We start from the raw sequence: 19947 nt of genomic DNA on the forward strand, positions 1-19947 counted from the left end.
TTTGCTGGGTTGTTCATTGCTTTTAAATATTTGAAACTATACAAAATTATTTGTTGTCTCCTATTGTATCATATTGTCTGTTTGTTTTATGTGTAAACCATGCAAAGATCTTAAAAACCTCTTCTTGCTGCATGAAGGTTTCCTGCCTTGCTCTGAAGGGACTGAATTCCTGTTAGTTTAGATGGTGGTCTGTTGACTATGACCTTTGACCTTAAGACTGTGAAACCTGGTCAGTAGAACTTTAGAGAATGAGGGGAGAACTAAAACTCAATAAGTGGACACATCTCTTTATTTCCTGTAATGGAGAGGCAAAATTTCCACAGTCCTCACATCAAGACTAATTTGTCCATGAGGATGCCGCAAAGTGTTTTATCAGACATTTTATTTTCTGCCTCTGTTTTCACGTTGGTAACAACAGCCTCAGGGTGAGATGCATTAAAAGTAACTGACCTAAAAGCATTTTGTTCAGTGTGGAGATACTTCTTTTCAGAGAGAGCGATAATATACATGGCATTTTAATTCTCCTGTGCAGTGTTTGTGTTTGATGTTGTTTCTTTTCAGTCTCACTGAATACTCTCACATCGTAATGTAAAGAATGTCACTAGTAACTGCATAGTTTCTACAACATGTCCTCCAGGTTTATCTCAAATGTAAGAGTGTAATTTTGCACAGATATAATTTGATTTCTGGCTAGAGGGTAAAAAGCACTGGAGTTGTTTGTGTTGCTATGGCAACAGCTCTTCCGCATTGTGCAACTGGATGTTAAGGATGTTTTATCACTTGATGCTTTACACCGTCACTGGGGGGCTCTCTATGAGGATCGAGGACAATGAAATGTTTTGTTGAACACATGATTTGTTACCTCCACCAAAGAGGTTTCACCCCTGTCCGTTTGCATGTTGGTTTGTAAGCAACAGACAGATAGCACAAAACTTGGTGAAAGGATGTAGTCTGAGTCAAGGATTTTGGCCCGGATAAGAGGGTGGATCCAGGAATCTTTTTAAATACTTCTGCTGATTTCCCAGGTAAGATTTCATTAAGTCCGACATTTTTTGGAGAGAATTTCTATAAAAGTCTGCAATTTGGCAGCAATTTGACTGAATTTTAGGGAACTGTTTGGCAATCAGAAGATGTGTTGTAATTTTGCTGTATCACAGTGATACAGGGGATTATACCAGGACACACTATACCCTGACTGCAAGAATCTTAACTCCAACAACTTCTTAATTGCAACACAAAGCTGTTTGGCATTGTAAACGTGAAACTATAAAATCCATGCATAAAGTGTTAATGTCTCCGTGCCATACTGTGCCCTTTGGGTGCTGTCCTAATATAACTTAGATTTTTTCCCCATTATTGAAGCGATCAATAATGCTATTAGAAGGAAACATTTAATTTAGCTCCAAAGGTGCAGCAGGTCAGAAGACATTAAATTGATCCCACCTTGTTTTTTCAGTGTATTGGTGGCATTGCTCATGACTCCCACACCCCTCTGCACCCTTGGGATCTGGTCCTGATATCTAGTAATTGCTGCAATATCCCACTAAACACTGCCCTCAGCTGTTCATTGCACAGCCTCAGCTGGGACCAGGCTGTGCCTTAATTCCCAGAGAGGTAATGTGGCTGGGATTAATGAGTTATCAGTCTGGCTTGAAGTCATGATAAATACATTACAGCATCAAATCTAGGGTGCAGCCACCTTCATATTACGGGACAGCTGTGGCTGAGGGGTCGTTCTCCAATCAGAAGGTCGGCGGTTCCCCTCATAGATGTTAAATGCACTACTTGTCAGTTACTTTGGATAAAAGCATCAAATGACACGTAATGTATTCCCTCATGGTTTGTCTTCTGAATTATCAATGAGAATACCTTATCTGTGACATGAGTTCACATTGATGCTCAGAGCCTACATGAATTTAGCGTTCTGTCATGAGAGTGAGTCATTAGTAAATCAATACCACTGTGAGACACCTAATGCGACCATCTGTTGCTGCCTCTGCCTCACATTTGTTGCCATCTTGTGGCCAATTTTAAATCAGTCACAGTCTTTATGGGCACTAATCCGCCAATAAAAAATGTTCCTGTGATTGCACATACAGAGTCGAACCAGATGTAGGTGATGGTGTCAGTCTTCATCATTACAGCTGCTATAACAGTTTATGAAGGTATGACCAGAGATCAGCACAGGCTGTTGGAATAATGATAGTTTTGTACTATAGAAGAATATAGTTGAAAACCAGCTTTTCAATGATGCAGAGAGAGACTGATGTTAGATAAAAAATAAATTCACATCATTATATTGAGATCTGCATATCTGGCTTAAAGGCTGACAAGCTGTGGTCATTATATTTAGTTATAATTAAGACAGTTATTTGGTAGTTTGTACACTGTATTTTTTACACAACCTGTGTAATTCCCCTTGCGAAACCACATTTAAATTCACTAGATCCAGATTTTTATTTGGATCTGCACCAAATTGCACAAAGATATAATTTCCCTAAACATGCCAGATATTTTCCATCGTGATCCATTTCTTATTCTCTGAGAAAAACAACAAAATGTTGGAAAAATCTCACAATGCCCAAAAAAAAGTGAAAAGAAAATTCCTGGATCAGCACCCTGATTTTCAGTTCAACTTTATTGGAGACACAAAGTTCCATATCTATGTAAAATAGAATACAAACAAACAGCACATAAATACAATCCAAGATAATTGGATTATTGTTAAGACACAAACATGCAATTGTTCCAGTGTTTCCAGAAACAAGAGGATTACCTTGTGTCACTCAGTTGAGGCTCAGTTGAGGCCATTATGATGACATTTGTCGAATCAGTTAATCAACAAATACATTTGCATATGAAATTTCTCAGGCCACAAAGATCTGACTTGCACTGGTCCATCTTGGGAGCTTAAGAAATATTTTAAATACATGGTTAAATGCCTCTTGAAGCTTTTTCATTTTAGCCCCACACCACACTTGTGCCATATAGAATGGGGTACAGTCGGCTACAAATGTGATCTGCACCAAAATTTAGTCAGCTCCTCCCTGACCCATACAACATCCTTCCATCAAATTTCATGGTAATCCATCCAATAGTTTTCATGTTATATTTCTAACAAACCAACAGACAAATGGACAGGGGTGAAAACAACCTGTGTGGCTCATATAAAAATTAATACATTCCTAGAAATAATACTGTTTTCTTGGCATTTCTCTGCTGTACTTTGAGGTTCCATATGTTCCACATATTTACATTACTGTTGTAATTCTTTTGCACTGTTCCAGACAGGAATGTGAAAATACATCAGGACCAACAGTCACTTATCTTCACCACTAGTGGGAGGTCTAAATCCAGCAATGAAACAGCACCAAGTCTACACGCTCCATAGCTCATGACTGCAAGTCAACCAGATTTCAACCAGAGGTTTGATCACTGCAGTGTGGAATCGTTTGCGTGAAGCTCCTGTTTGTCAGTGCACATTTTCAGGGATCTTTCCTTCACCTGGAGATGTCTGAAGTCGCTCCTACCTCTCCTCAATTAGTCTATTGATTGAACATGTGATCAATACAACACCAAGAAAAGAAAACATGATCATCTTCTTTTTTAAACACATTTTATTAAGTATCATATTATTAATTCCCAGTCCCAGTTTCTATAGTCCACATACCAGTGGCCAAAAACATCATTACCCCAAATTACCCCAACATCTGTGCTGACAGTGAATGGTGTGTGTGATAGGAAAAGTGCAGCATATACTAGCACTGTAAATGTACGTGTGATTGGGTGAGTGTGGCTTGTACTGCTTTGAGTGGTCAATACAACTAAAAAAAGCTCTATACAAGTGTAGTCCATTTACTTTAAAAGTACAAATGGGACTTAATGCTTTTTCTAGGATGTGAAAACAATATAGAGTTGAAAACAATCATTTTTCTACGCACCACAATCTGTTTCATGATGATATCAGCAGCCATTAGAAAATAAGCAGAAAAGCAAAATTCACCAGAACATACTGAAGATGCTTTAGTGTAATCATACAGCAGCTGCACAAGTATGGAAATATTAGGAGTTCAAGTTACAATGGACACAAACTCAGAAATAAGGTGACCACTATAGGGGAAAGGGACCAACCCTTTTAGGATCCCTCTGATGGTTCCGGTTGTACACCGGCTGTGTTTATAATTTCTGAGCCGCTGGTTCACGATCGACTCTCAGTTGTCAGGCACCAAAACACTGAAGGGATGTGTGCTGCCCCTGTTAAAAGAGGCTAAAACAACAAACTGATGAGCACCGGTGAGTCACCGTGGTGACAGGTACCAAACAGTGTTTCCTAACATTAAGTTACGTGTGCTTGGTTTAACAACCCCATGTGTTTGATGAGACGGTGCAACCATCTCAACACAGTTTGACCAGACTGCAGGGAATCCCCTACCACTGACAGCAGTGAACCAAAATAGGCGTTAAGGCTTTAACACACTAACCCAGATTGAAAACCACACATTCACTGTGTGCAGTAACCCAGATCTCACCATTTTTTCAACACAAGCCATATGCTGTGTACGTTATATACTGGTTTGATCATCAGAGTGAAGTGCCTTTACGTTTCACTTTAAGATGTGGGTGGTGACCCTGCCTGTATATACAGACATGTAACTGGGCAGATCAGAGATGTATCCAGCAGGGCACAGGCTGCATAAGCATCTATCTTTTTATCTATCTATATATATATGTCCATTAATTATTCCCTGGGAAAACTGTGTATATGCTGTAAATCATTCTGTCTCTCACCAAAATTGAATGGGACCCAATACCACATCCTTCCACCAAGTTTTATGGAATACTGTCCAGCTGGAGGTGGTGCTCCAGTTGTTCACATCAAACATCAGAATGAGGGGAAAAGAAGCGATCCCATTGACTTAGATTGGAATGTTTGGGATGTTGTGAGCAGAAAAGGATTTTAGAATGCACAAAATGTCGATCCTCATGACAAATGGGCCACAAAGGTAGAGGATAGAGTGAAACACATAGCTTGGTCGGATGAGTCTGGATTCCTGCTGAGGCTTGCAGATGGTAGGGTCAGAATTTGGTATTAGCAGCATGAGTCAATGAATCAAACCTGCCTTGTATCAACAGCTCAGGCTGGTAGTGGTGTAATGGCATCAAGAAGAAAATGTTTTCCTGGCAAACATCGGATCCCTTGATTCCAATAAATCAGTGTGCCACGGCACTCAAACCATGGTGAGCCGTTGAGTACAGTTTAGTAGGTCGCAGGCTTCAGCTCTATTCATTTAAGATCATGTAAGAGAATCACACACTTATTTCATCATGCACTGAGCACTGAAAGTCCCATCATTAGTCTCCCCTTCACATATTGAAGAAAATCGGTGTGTATGTTCTGGATCGCATCAGATGGTGCTGGTAAATTTAATCAGAGTTTCTCAAATGCATCTTGAGTTACAAGTAAAGAAGTGATAGACCACACCCTCTTGTACTAACCGTCATCGAGCTTCAGATATTGGTCGACGTTTGCCTCCAGATAATGACCACCTCATTTTGTAACATTTTAACCACTGGGTTTTGAAACATACATTTTTCTGTATAAGCCTAACCTAATCAACGCTTCCATTTTCTTGCAGAATCCAGAGTAAAAATACTTTTGGGAAGAAAGTGTACGGCTCCACTGCTTCTCCCTCACAGGTTTACACCAAACTGGAAATGTCTGTTTTTTGTCAACCTAGGCCTACACATATCCATCAAATCCACCACAGTGATCAGACAAATCCTCCGCATTATAGCCAAGATTTGCTAAGCCCCGACTTGTCGTTGATGGCAGCCATGTTTTTTTTGCCATGAGTTTGACTTATCATGCTCATTCAGTCCCCAGAGGCTGCATAACAAGTTTCGTCAAAATCCAAGTTACTAAATTGGGCTAAAACTTTGATCTCATTGTTGTGTGCAGGTCCTGACCCCAACCTCCAACCAGCAAACCTGCCAAATGTAATGCAAATTAGTGAGACAGATCTAACATCTGTCTCACCGATCAATAGTTGAAATAGCTTGTAGATAAATAACAATACATTATACATTAATAAACCTAAGGACATCTTACAATATATTATGAATAAACAAGTAAATAATTAAAGTAAAACTAAGCGTTAAAATCCGATTAGGAGACACAAACACCTGTAAATACAACAAACGTGACACAAGAACAGTCACAAATCAAAGGTTAAAAACAGGAATAGACACAGGCATAGGCTTGCAAAAGCACGTCAATGGGCAGGTAATTAAAAATAGTAGCTATCAGTAATCAATACCAGTTGAAATGCTGTAGTTAGCTAGAAGTAATAGATAAATGTCACAAATGTGCAGCTTGTGCCACTCCAAGTGCAAGCGGTACAGCTGCAAGCCTGTCAAACAGAAAAAAATCAATATGTATCAAAAATAATGATGGTATGATCCACTATTATGCAGTTATCAGTGTTAAATAAGCAGTTTACAATCCATTAATAAATTGTGTTGATGAAGAGGCATTCAAGCTCATAAAGCTGTGAGCGTGTCAGACAAACTAGAACTACATCACGTCACATTGACCCTACATGGTGACCATGGTCCTGACACAGACAGTCAAACTATAAAGTAGAATTGTCGATCAAAAATCGACAATGAAAAATCTGTTCAATATTAATAAATTTTTTTAAATGCCAACAAAATAAGAAGACATAACTGAAAAATTTATTGGATGTTGAATGAATAGCTAACGGACCAAAGAATTGAAAGAAATGACGGGTGATGAAGAGCAGCAGTCTCACACATAACAGACGTACATTTCATGAAATGAGGGATGACTGAGAGCTTTGTGGAGAGGTAATGATTGTGGGAGGGAGAACGATGGAAAAAAGAGAGAGATACAGACGAAAAGAAAAACATTTGCAGCGTGCCCTGCCCCCTCATCAGTCTCTGGGGAACAAGGGATTATGGAAATGTATAAATGTGTGAGAGAGAGAGAGAGAGAGAGAAGGGGAGAGAGGGAGACTGACAGACAGAGAGGAGGGAGAGAGGAAGGAGAGAGCAAATAAGAGAGGGAGGGAGACAGAGCAATGCCATTGGTCGACCGTTATAACACCAAGTGTGAGGGAAATATTTCTCTCGCAGTCCAAGAAATAGAGAGACAGAGACAGTAGACTCAGGAAACACATTCAGGTCTCAGAATCTGTGCAAGAGAAGAAAAAGACAGGAGGGTTCAGAAAGAAAGGAGGGCAGGAGCAGATAAGGAAAAGAGAGACAATAGCAAAAAACGGACTAATTAACTTATGACCACTGAGGGCTTTGGAGATTTTTGCTTAAGAACAGGAGAGATTTCAAAATCAGATGCGACTCAACATGTAGTTGTTCTGCAGGGTCCTGGTCAGATTCTCCCCTTTTCCTCCCCCTTCAGAATTTAATTGTTTTACTCTACAAAGACAGATGTGAATGTTTTCTGGAGAGATCTGGGGGATGCGTCTGAGGGAGAGATGCAGAGCAGAGAATTCTGACATGGTGCCGACCCAAATTGACAGAGACGAGGAAAGAGTGGACTGTTCAGTGGCGGCAGACACGTCTCCAGCCAGACACAGGTATTCTCTACTCAACATTAAGATCAATCCGGCTATTGATCCATTCTAATTGAAACTATCATCAGTATCGTGCTCTGATCTTGTATTTTCTGTTGATGCGTGATAGTGGCATTGTGATGTTAAATAGTCATTTGAATTGTAACCTAACTCCAATATTTGAACATCTCCTTTCATTGCAAAATCAACATTGGCAGCTGATATTTGCTTTGTCAGGAAATCTGTGTGATGTGCAGAGCAATATCATTGATCAGATTCACAAGGACATAAATAATTTCTCAAAAATGTACTAATAGAATGAGTAATATACCAAGAGCGCGTGTGTGTAAATAATAACTCACAGCTAATCTATATGTTTGTTTACATACGTGTTGAATATGATATGCGTCACTACCAGTGTTCTTGATTTAGAGCAACAGTTGAACTGAAAGCCATACGACAAACTATTGACCTATTACAAGCCATAACCATCATAGACAATAATCCTGTTTCAAACGCAACGCTGTGCTTTCTAATGACAAGAATCCTGTGCTTCTGTTGTCAGCGTGTCAGTCGCACACTTACTGTGAGGAACGAAAAGAACATGTAGAGAAACTACAGGGAGGAGGAGGATACAGACATTTTTCTGTCAGAGACTCAAAAGAAGGGCATCAGGCCAACAACAGACATGTAAGTGCTTCCTAAATCAAAGTGAGAGAGAGGAGGGGGTCCATCCTGCTGTTAAGATACACAAAAGGGGACAAAGACACAGCATGTGAGTGGAAGTGAAGCCACAGTCAGCCTGATAATTGATTGTTTCTAAAACTGAGTGCTTTACCTACCTGGACAACACAGACTCTGCCTGCGTCAGAGCTGGGAAACAGACAATAACCTCTGCTAAAGTAGAGGGAGCAATAGATTCAGAGCAGAGAGGAGGAGAGGGGTTTCCCTGTCTCTTCTCTCGACCCGTCTCGTCGTCAGGCTGGCAGGCACAGCCATGGCGTTCACCTTTGCGGCCTTCTGCTACATGCTCACCTTGGTGCTGTGCGCCGCTCTCATCTTCTTTGTCATATGGCAGGTGAGTGGCCCAGTGCACCCCGTGTCCACAGCACACACACATACAGAGAAAACTAAAACGGGCACATGTAGAGCCTGAGAACACTCCACTCTGCATCCCACACAGGCAGACAAACACATCCACACGCTCACATATACACAACACTGCACTTCCATCTCAGTGAGGGCACAATGCATTCCCTAGCCCCTTACCCTAACCGGAACCATCACAACTAAATGCCTAACCCCAAATCTTTAACCCCCTTACCCTGTCCTTTAACCTAATACTAACCCCCTTCAAACATCGCATTGAAAGTGCATCAGAAAGTGAGGATCGGCCAAAATGTCCATATTGTTCAGGCTCAAAATGGTCCTCATATAGATATCTGTACAAGTACATACACACACCTTAATGATATGCAGAAATGCAGCAACTTTATCTCAAACCACAGTGTGCTTGTACTCAATGTGACCATCTGACCTTAAAAGCCAATTGACACGTTTCTCTCTGTGATTTCAAATACCAAGCCTTGGCAGCACTCAGGTGGATACTAATGTTTAGGGTGGATGAAATGCCACCGAAATAAAAAAGAAGAATCTATAAAACTCAGGATGTTAATTTTTGATTTGTGCTTTTTTTCATCTATTTCCACACATCACTTCGAGCTGACCTGCTCCCTTGGTGGTTTATAACTAGTTGAGTTAACCGGAGCTCGTCTGACCCTTGTATACTCAACTCAAAGACAGATTCCAGCTGACTCCGTCCCCCCCACTTAAAGAAACATAGTATCCCAGAGTACTGGCAATAAACTGTTCCTGCAAACAAGGTGTTCAGCCTCCAGCAAACTGCACGTAATGAGAGCAGGGAGGTGACAACACACAACCACCGTAAATCTGGCCACCAGACGGTTGTGCATCACTCTGCCTGTGGCATTTCGACTGCTATTTGCACAGAGATCACAGGAGACCTGTGCGCTTGTCCAGACTCCACAAACACTGACGCTCTGATCCCTCACCTTCAACATGGAAGCAGAAATAATGTGAAATACAAAAAAGACATCATCATGAATATATGACTTGAAATGGCTAACGTACCAATTGACTAAGTGGGTGAGACGATGAGTCAGTGAGTGTATCTGTGTGTGATAGATACGAGGAGAAGAATGCGTCTGGCTCGGCGCTCGTGTTACTGAAACGCTCATCAAACTATGATTTGTTCACCCCTTCCCCCAAGGCTGGGGGGTTCAGCACCCCTCTTCTACATGGCTCTCCACCAATCAGAATCGCTGTGTAGTAACCATGGTGCTCACTTAGGGGCTCACCATGTCGCCATGGAAACTGCATCTGTTTACAACAGAGCTAAGTGTGAAGGAAGATGAGGGAGAGACGTATATACTCATATAGGGGAGATTACCAGCAGGGCTGTTTCTATATCCAACACAGAGAAGGCTACTCTCCTGTCAGTCATATGTGCGATAAATCAGATGCTGATGCTCACTTATCTGCAAATAGTACCTGTTTTTTTAATGACTCTGTAATGAACCAGTGAAATGAAGCTTGCTATTTAAAAGCAGAACTGATGATAAGCACAGCAGGGGGTCTATATGCCTGAATTATTGCTATTGTTCATAGAGCAATTAATCAGGGGGTCAGAGAGAAAAATTATACTCCCATAGAGAGAGCACTTATCAGTGTTGTGATCTAAGGTGTTCTCAATTCATCATATATTTACATTTTGCTAAAAAAGCCAGAGACATACATTTCTGGAGGGTTTCATATATTGTTCATTACTCCTCTCAACAAAACAAACCTTTTTAATGAATTCCTTAACTTTCAATGTGAGCCTCCTGTGTCTCCATGGGTATTCAGTTTCTATAGAGATCAGGCTCATGAAATAAAGACTGGCCAAGAGGTTTAGGGGAGATGGAAATCAGAAAATAAGGGTCAAGCCAAAAAAATCGATACTCAGCAGGGCGCATACTTCGGCCAAGGTCCAGCAGTCCCCTTAAATTCAATCAGGCTGCACCAAATTTCACACACTCATAGACATCACTTCCCTCAATTTCAATTTCATCAAGATCCATGAATAATTCCCTGCATGGGAAATCACTGAAAGATAAAAAAGAAAGCAAACAAAAAAAACCCGCCCTATCTCAAGATAAATAAAAGTCTGTCTACTGATCCACACCAAAATCGAATGAGTTCTTCCTTGACCCATACTGCATACTTCCACCAAGTTTGTTGTTTCTGTGTAATCGTGCTTAGGTAAGAAACCAAGAGGAGAACTGAAATCAGAATTTCAGCTCCTCAGATAATGGAATAAAAACCATAGCTGCTCATACAGAGAATAAAGGGGGAAAGGATAGGGCTTTAATTACACATGCACACATTAACCATTTAATCACCATTTGTGTTCAAGCAAAGTGAATAGTGTGGCTGCAGCTGAGCAGGATGCACTGAGCGTGCTGCACAAGATGATTTCTTATGAGTGTGGTCTTGTAAAGATTCCAACTGTGCCTTTTATTTACACTGTACATACATTACATACAGTGTTTGCATTCATTGTGATTCTGAAGGTAACCGAATGACAACAAACTCACACAAGTGTGTTATTTTTCAGATCATCGCTTTTGATGAGCTGCGCACAGACTTCAAAAACCCCATTGATCAGAGCAATCCCACCAGAGCGGTAAGAACCCTGCTGCTTTATTTCTTTCAAGAATGATCAAACCCTCCTGCTCACACAGAGAAATCCCTTCGACTCAGTTCCAAGAAGAACACGTCATTGGTTTACACAGAGTGACCCAGAACCAATCGAAGGTTTCACTATGAAATTATTGCATATGACTTTAGATTTTGAGTTTAGAAACAGAGTGGTTTTAAAAAGAAGGTTTTAAAATAAATAAAAACAGTTTCATGAGAAACCCATATAGCTGTCTCATGTAATTTTATGTCATGTTATTTAATGTAAATTAATGATTCGTGATTTGCACATTTGGATTGACACCTTTCAGCACTCAGCCTATCCATTAATCCTACAATGTCAAATATTTGTCGTACTATGAAACCAGTTACGGCTAATCCAGGCTTCCAGGTGATTGCAGCACAGATGCTCTCGGGCTCATTTCAACGCTCATTTGCATCCTGATTGAAACAATCAACCTTCTGCAAAGATGTGACCTGTTGGCTCAGTCAATTAAAGAGATTGATGCAAATGAAGCTGCTGTTTGTACAATGAGATACTGCACAGTCGCCACACAGGGACATTCCAACATTGCTATAAAAAAAACAAAAAAAAACAAATCTGCAGTATAATACATGAATTGTCCTAAAGTAAGTGCAGGTATTTCACTTCTCTCCTGCAGTGTTGCTTATATTTTTACATCTAATTTTCTCTTTATCTCTTATTAACATTTATTAAGGTTCAGTCAATACTAAGTGCCATTATTCATGCAGCTTGTAACAGTAGTTGCGAATGTCCCTCTCGCAAGTTAGCTAATATTCTAGCAATCATGCATCGGAACTGCAAAGTGAGAGTGATGAGGAGTGGGAGAGAAAACTGTGAAAACAGACTGTAGGAGTGTGGAGGCAGGCCAGCTACAGGGGGGTGGACACAATAACTGCAACATCTAAAAAAGAAAAAAAGTACAATGCAATCAGATGGAGCAGCTCTGGTGTAGACACTGCTTGGAAGGTTCAGACCAAACAGGATGTTTTGTTTTTCCTCCTCAGATAAAGGTGGAGAGGGGAAATAGCATCATGGAGAAAGAACTTTACGAGCTTACTGACGGCACCGTTTTGTATCAAGGCTGTTGTGTTGGATTGCATATCATTGTACAGGTGTTTTTAAATCGTAGCAGACAACCTAAACATCAGAAGAAATAGTACTACCAGTCTCTCCCCAAATCAATAAACTGCAGAACAGAACGAGGACTTACATGATAACAGACTTTCCGGAAAATCAACAGATCTCTGATGTTCTCACAGCTGATACAGTCTGCAATGAAAGAGGCAGTAAATATTGTAGGGAGACAAACTGGAAGAGAGTAAACATGTGATTCCAAATCAGATGTATGTGTACAGCCACATATCACAGTCTCACAGGGATACGTATTGTGATTGTATGACAACACAAGGTGGAAAACAGAATTGTTGACTCTTGTCTTAAATGGTGAATCACCCCCATAAAGAGCAGTGTCATGTTGAGAGGATCCAGTATTGTAACTCTCAAATATTATAATAATAATATTTATTATTATTATTATTACTATTACCATATTTATCTTATCTTATCTTATCTTAATGTTCACTATAATCTAAATAATTGTATGGTCTCAGTCTCACAATGTGAAGTGCCTTGAGATAATGTATGTTGTGTTTGGTGCCACACAAATAAAATTTAATTGAAGCATGAAAAACACATCACCAAAAGTCATGCATTTCTTTACTTTAGATTAGATCCCTAATCAAATCTAGTTAACTAAATAATTCTTGCTCTATAATTTGATTTGCATATTGTGAACTATCTCATCTGTCTTTGATTAATGTCTTCAGTTGTGTGTCCCTTGCTGGGACAATTAAATATTCAGTGACTCAGGATGACCTGACACAAACCGAAGCACCTCAGGGAGACTCCAGGGCCAACTCCAAGCAGACCCACTGCAGAGCAACAATGTATATGCACAATAACAAACCATACAGTGTACAGAGAACTCAGGATGTGTTTCACAAAGCAGACTTGAGAGTGGAAGATTACATAGAGCAAATCAACACCTGCATAGAGGATGGAGAACCAGATTCTGGCTGTAGATCCAAGGCAAAGAGTTCCAGGTCACAATGGGAGTTTAATATTGTGGCCACAGATTCATGAAAGGTGCAGCATGTGGCTCCAGCTGAAGGGAATGGATTTATACAGAAAGCTGGAATCCTATCATAAGACAAATGCCTCAACTTGTCATAAAATGAGTATGAGAGCCTTTTCAGCCGTCTGCATCTAAGACCAAATCCAGTTACATGGCCCTGGACTCACAGCGTGCTGCTGACAAATGTCTCACTACTAGTACTTTTGTTTACCTGCTCTATCAGCAGTCTGGGGGTGGAGAAGAGATAAATATAATAAGTGAATAAACTGTATGAAAACATCTCATTTCCCTTTGCTAGCCAATCAATGGATGCCAGAATAAAACATCTCCTGGCTGCTAATTGGTAAATGCAGGAGAAGATGGATGGATTCATTTCTATAATTGATAATTGAGGCTTCCCTCATGGATCACAGGAGACTCGAAGCTGTTAGGTTTATAAGACAAAGTGCCAGAGAAGCTGCACCATACGTCACTGTCACTGCTTCATATGTAGCTGCTGCAGTTTTCTAATGATTAACAGATTTATTTAGTTTAGTTTCAGCAACACACCATTTCATTCTGTGCTTGTAGTTGGATGAAAAACAAACATTTTAAATATTAGATAGAAAAACAACTTTCAACATTTCTCCCAAATTCCAGATTCAACAGACACTGGAATGAAGGGGCTGCCATACGTATAGAGATGGAAACAAACACAAATTAGTTGGTTATTGAGTATTTATTATTCATGGGTTATTATTTGATACCATAAGTACGTTTATATTGTGTAATTCTGGTTCAGGGGTATGACTTGTGAACATGGATGCATCCTTACCTGCTTAATACATTTATAATCAAGCAAGACAATATTAACACGTCACTAAAATGAGTCAAACGTTGTCACCTGAATTCCTTTCAAATAGAACTTTCTAAAACCTTAAAGCACATATGTTTTCTGCCCTGATATTTATTTCAATTTATTATACAAATTGTACAAATCTATTCCACAGAGGGAGCGGATTCTCAACATCGAAAGAATCTGCAACCTGCTTCGCCGAGTGAGTAATCGCTGTTGCTCACCTGCTGCCGGCGGATGACTAAAACAGAACCCCCTCAGACAACCATGAACATTTGTCTGTCTGACCATTGTGAGGACCATGGCGTACTCTGATTCATTTCACACGTAGCCCATCCTCACCGCCCGCCATCACTGCTCTGCACACACACACACACAGCAGTGGAGATCAATGGTACAGTGCACTGGGTTCTGTGCCTGTTGTGATTTGATTTCTTTTCTCATTTCGGTGATTTAACAAAAAGAACTCAAGGTCTCTACAAGTGGTCATGCTCTTTTTTCTGCTCTCCTGTGAAGCCACTGATTTGCAGATGTTTGCAAATATGGATTTATTGATTCATTATTTTCCAAGTGCATCTGATAGTTAACCACTCCATCAAACTATAATTGAAGAAGAAATTAGATGATACATATACTTTTAATACCATTGCTGTAGTGCAATAATGGTTATAATAGCATATCTGCTGCAGAGGGGGATGATGGGCAAGGATGTTAACTGTGTAGCATGATGTTAAAAAATATATATCTGATCAGAATAGAGGGCTGATCAGTTTTCCAGCAATTCAAATCAGGCATGTTTAGGGGACTGATATCTATGAGTGTGTGAAAATTGGTGCAGATTCAGGTAGAAATCCTGTTAGGCCTTGGTGGAGGTATACACTCTCCTCATTTTTACTCCCCATGTTAATGACATCATGTTAATGCCAACTCAGCCCTGAGGCTTATGTTGCCCTGTTTATAGAGACGCTGTACTTGTCCAGTCACTAACCTGTCATGTTAAACAAGAAAATCTGCTGGTTTAAGTGTTATTTCTTTAAAGCAGCTAAAAATCAATATTTTTCTGTTAACAATCTTTGTGTAATACAAAGGGGTCACCTCTGTGTGAACTCACAAAGGGTAATCTCCCAATTCTGCTATTTCCCTCAGCTCCACAGAACATCTGAGTGCAGTGGGCAGCTGCTCTCAGTCAATAATCTATGACAAATCCACTGTGCACTATGCTCAGGACCAAACAACAGACAGTAAATCTTGGCACATACCTGGTGAGCATGGTTATGTTTTAAGATGCTCCAGCACCAGGTTTTATAGCCTTTAGAGTTGTGAGTAAAAGCAAAACAGAAACAGAGTTAGTGTAAGAGTTAGATTAGAGTTACAACATGAACATCAGTCATACCCACCATTTTTCTATCACTGTTTGCCTTCCTAACGATAATCAATAACTAATAACTAATGATAACCAATAAACTCTTGAATTCACCTCTAATTTTTGATCACTTTTAAAGTTCCATCCCGCCACCCTAAAAACCTGTCTACATCCTGTATGCTTTTTGTTGTGTTTTTGCTGCAGTGTAATTATCTCATCACTAAATAATGTGCAGCCCTATAAAAAGACTGTGTGTGTGTGTGTGTGTGTGTGTTCTGGTTAGTTGGTGGTCCCAGAATACTCCATCCACGGACTCTTCTGTCTGATGTTCATGTGTGCTGGAGAGTGGGTCACACTCGGCCTGAATATCCCACTGCTCTTCTACCATCTGTGGAGGTACAGTCCCAGAACAGATGTCTGACACGCTTCCATTGCTCTGGTGGCTGAATAAGCCAAACCTCACTGCTTTTTTTCAGGTTTTTTCACCGGCCAGCTGACGGGTCAGAGGTCATGTACGATCCGGTCAGTGTGATGAACGCCGACATCCTCAACTACTGCCAGAAGGAGTCGTGGTGTAAACTGGGCTTTTATCTGCTCTCTTTCTTCTATTATCTCTACAGGTATGTACAAAATCACAATCTTTTTATTTTTTAGTAATCCTTGCAGTTTGTTGTGATATTATGTGAACTTAAAAAGTTGTGAACTAAGCAGCACAATACATTTTCTGTCCCTACTTCTTTTGCCATGGTCTGTTTCCTGCTGAAGTATGGTCTATGCCTTGGTGAGCTTTTAACTCACAGGAGATCTGGAGAGAAAAAAAGGGAAATATCTGTAAGAAAGACCCAGAAGAATGACCGGAGACTTCAACTTTTCCTCTCTCCATATTCCCATCCCTGGCTTGGATTTCCAACAGTCAGAACAAGGACAAACCAAGACCAAGCTGAGTGATGATGTGAATGTAAAGGCTCCGCTCGATTATGTTGCTTTATCCCAGTTTCTGCTGTCGGTCAGCCAGACGAAGTTTCGGAGGATGGAAATGAAACAGAATGAGGACGCAGCAAGTGTTTATGTTGCCTTTGATCATTATCAGATTTTAACAATATGAAGGGCTGGAGTTTTTTTCCCCCCATGCTGCTCTTACCGATACAGTCGCTCAACTCACTGTGAATCTCCAAACACTTTGGAAAAGGAAATAATACGTGTGCATTCTGTGAGTTTGAAAACCCACTCAAAGTAGGATTGTGTTGGTTTCATTCCATGTGTAAAATAATTGCTTTGATTGTGTTACAGGTTAATACAACTGTAAGAAACAGGTTAAATAGTGCAGGAGAACTCTAACACGTTGTAAGAAACACTGGAGGCCTTGCAGGGAAATAACACTTTTAACCAGGATGGAAATAAAGCATTGGCTAAGACATCGTTGTCTTGATGACAACCTCCACCAGAAGTTGAATTTCACACTGTAATTAAAGCATCAAATTAATAATCATAAGTTTGACTGTAAGAGTCAATGCTTTGTGATGTGTATTTAAATAAGTTAAAGTCCATAGCTTTGAGGGCCTATTATTCCAGGTTCATGCTTTCTGAGGAGCTTCATGCTCAGGCATATAACTTAAATATATAAAAAACATTGTGCCAAATTTAAAAAAGAAGTCAATTCAAAGTGAAAATAAAAATGATGAATATCTTTGTCGACATGCTGTGTTGTTACTGCCAGGCCATGACTTTTATTTTTTCACTCTTAAACAAAGATTTTGGCGCAATGTTTTTTACTTGAAAAAGTAGAAACTTAGTTCTGTTGTAATTCTTTTTGTGTGTGCAGGGAGCGCCTTATTCCTATTTCCTATTCCTAGTGACGTTTACTCTTAATCATCTGCATCTATACTATAGTCATTTTAGCACAGCAGCTCTTCTCTGATATGAGGTAGAATATAGAAAATCCCATGTACAAAAAGCAATTTAAAAACAGAAAACTATCAATGTAATAGGATTCATGAGTCGATGCAGTTTTATTAAGTGTATGTATTAATAGAGAGTGGGACACAAGTGACACATGAGACAACAAGGACTCTATGACAGCGTCTCAGTTATTAAAGAAGTATAAGGACAGTGAAGTTGCTTCAATTCATCTAAAATCATATTATCAAGGTTTTAAGGGACGGACATTATAAAACATTGAGGTTGCTGATGACCAAGATATGTAAACAGTGAAGCCTTTTCTCAGCTGGTGCTGCCTTTGTTATCATGTGTTCCGATTTCTTCTAGATATATCCTCATTATCTCAGCTAAGCAGTGGTAGTAGTTGTAGGTTTCTAGCCCTATTTTGTACTTGACAGTGGCTGAGAATAGACACAGAATAAAAACAAATCAGTTCAATCTGGGTTTTTGTTCTGATTTGCACCAAGTTGAAAACAGTCATAGATATTCACCTCCTAAATATGCCTGATTTAAAAAAGAAATCATAGCCCATGCATTATTCCCTGAGAAAATGGCAAAATAACAATAATGGCACTCAGTGGAGTAAATACCTCCACCAAGACCAACCCAAATTTCACAAAGTAATTTACCTAAACTTAACTGAATCATGATTACTTCCTGGAAAACAAAATGTTGAAAAACACCATCAACATCTCGCAATAACCAAAAATTCTTGAATTCTTGGATGGCTTCTTCCTTGACTCATAGCACATCCCTCCAGTTTAATGGTAATCCATCCAAACAACAACCAAACAAACCAATGGACTGGGGGTGAAAAAATAACCTCCTTAGCTCGACAAAATTAACTAAAGTCATCTGTATTGACTTATTATTAAGGTACCTTTCATTTGCTTTACATTTCAGCAACTTTCATGTCATTTACTAAAATTTATTTCATGTTATAGTTTCCCTGTGGAGCATTTTCAAGTTGAAGCCATATTTGAACCTTAAATCACATTGTCAGTGTTTATCCTCTATCAGGTTTCTTCTTGACCACTGCAGAAACGAAAAATGCCACACACACACACACACACACACACACACACACACACACACACACACACACACACACACACACACACACACACACACACACACACACACCTCTTGTGTCATTTACGATCAATTTTATACCTATTGAGAACTAATGAAGGAGCAAGATCAGTTGAAACATTTCCTTGGCTTGTCTTCAATAGTCCATCAGTGCTCACGAAGACAAAGTAGACAGTACATGTTGCACCAAATGATGTTCCCATGAGAGTAATCACAGGACACTGAGACCTCAAAACTCTGCCAACAGTGTGAACGTGTTGAGTCTGGACAATCACTACTAAAGCACATGAACATATGGGAAGGGGGAGACACGCAGCTCGGTTGAATGTCATTACGTAGTTGCTCTAAACAAAGCATTTTAGAAAATTGTATTTAAGTATATCTATTTGTATCTGTCTTTTATACATTTATCATCAATGTACGCTACAGTCAACTTGGTGGATTACTTTATATTTATTAGGTTATACTACACTGTACAGCAATTCACATGCTGTATTCTAATAAAACAGTGATACCAAAACCATGCTCTCTTCTTCAGTGTCTCCTTTCCTGCCCATCTGTGAGGAGTTTTGCAGACACGATGCTCTGCCAGCACCAGAGATAGAGAAAGATGTAACTCAGAGGATGATAAGGGGGAATTTTTAAGGGAAAGACGAGTGGCTGTCGAAAAACAGCTGCACAGAGAAGTGGTTCCAGAGACATTCGCGCAGCCTCTTGAAAGGCACCGAAATAACTGAATTCAGTGAAAAAGCCTCAGCGCTGTGAAAAAAGCTGGAGAGGCAGAGAGAGATGGTGATAGCCTTTCATTAAAGTCTACACGTCCATTATGTTAACATTTCAAATTATAGGGCACTGCATGCCTGTTTTAGTAAGTTGACAGACTTAATTTCCATAGCAAGAAATCACAAATGAAATTGTCACTGCAGCTGTGGCACATTTATAAAATGTATGTGATTTTTACTTAGCTACATATTTTTCCCCTCTGATTTCAAAAAGAGAAAAGGAGAGAAGAAGAGAAATACTGAGTGTGTCTCTGGGACACCTCCTGGGCTCACTAGTAGTGTGTGTGAGGTTTGCCAGGTTATCACTTGTCTAAATAATGATTCAGACAGAAAACAGAGCAGCAGCAAGGCTTCGAACAGGCGTTTTCCCTCTGTTTGAAAAGGACTTATCATTCCCCGCTGTCACCATGGAAACTAAATTGTATTA

At 39.8% G+C, this 19947-nt stretch overlaps 1 protein-coding gene across 2 annotated transcripts; it reads left to right on the forward strand.

The window, feature by feature from the left end:
* Positions 1 to 4603: 4603 nt before the first annotated feature.
* On the forward strand, positions 4604 to 19261 carry cnih2 (cornichon family AMPA receptor auxiliary protein 2). Of its 2 annotated transcripts, XM_069510381.1 has the most exons (6): positions 5406 to 8670; positions 11269 to 11337; positions 14500 to 14547; positions 15992 to 16104; positions 16185 to 16328; positions 16474 to 19261. In XM_069510381.1, the coding sequence occupies exons 1-6, from the start codon at positions 8590 to 8592 to the stop codon at positions 16499 to 16501; spliced, it is 483 nt and encodes a 160-aa protein (XP_069366482.1). In that variant the 5' UTR covers positions 5406 to 8589; the 3' UTR covers positions 16502 to 19261. The 2 variants fall into 2 exon arrangements, with proteins under 2 accessions (XP_019941015.1, XP_069366482.1); XM_020085456.2 differs by lacking the exon at positions 14500 to 14547 and having other exon boundaries at positions 4604 to 8670.
* Positions 19262 to 19947: the final 686 nt, after the last annotated feature.

Source organism: Paralichthys olivaceus, chromosome 15 (genome assembly GCF_024713975.1).
Source record: "Paralichthys olivaceus isolate ysfri-2021 chromosome 15, ASM2471397v2, whole genome shotgun sequence".
Lineage (NCBI taxonomy): Eukaryota > Metazoa > Chordata > Actinopteri > Pleuronectiformes > Paralichthyidae > Paralichthys > Paralichthys olivaceus.

Bases quoted from the DNA above. Each gene is read 5' to 3' on its own strand.
- cnih2 (XM_069510381.1), top strand. From the start codon at position 8,590: ATGGCGTTCACCTTTGCGGCCTTCTGCTACATGCTCACCTTGGTGCTG. The intron at 11,338-14,499 runs GTAAGAACCCTG...TCTATTCCACAG, and splicing joins AGAGCAATCCCACCAGAGCG to AGGGAGCGGATTCTCAACAT. The intron at 16,329-16,473 runs GTATGTACAAAA...TTCCTGCTGAAG, and splicing joins TTCTTCTATTATCTCTACAG to TATGGTCTATGCCTTGGTGA.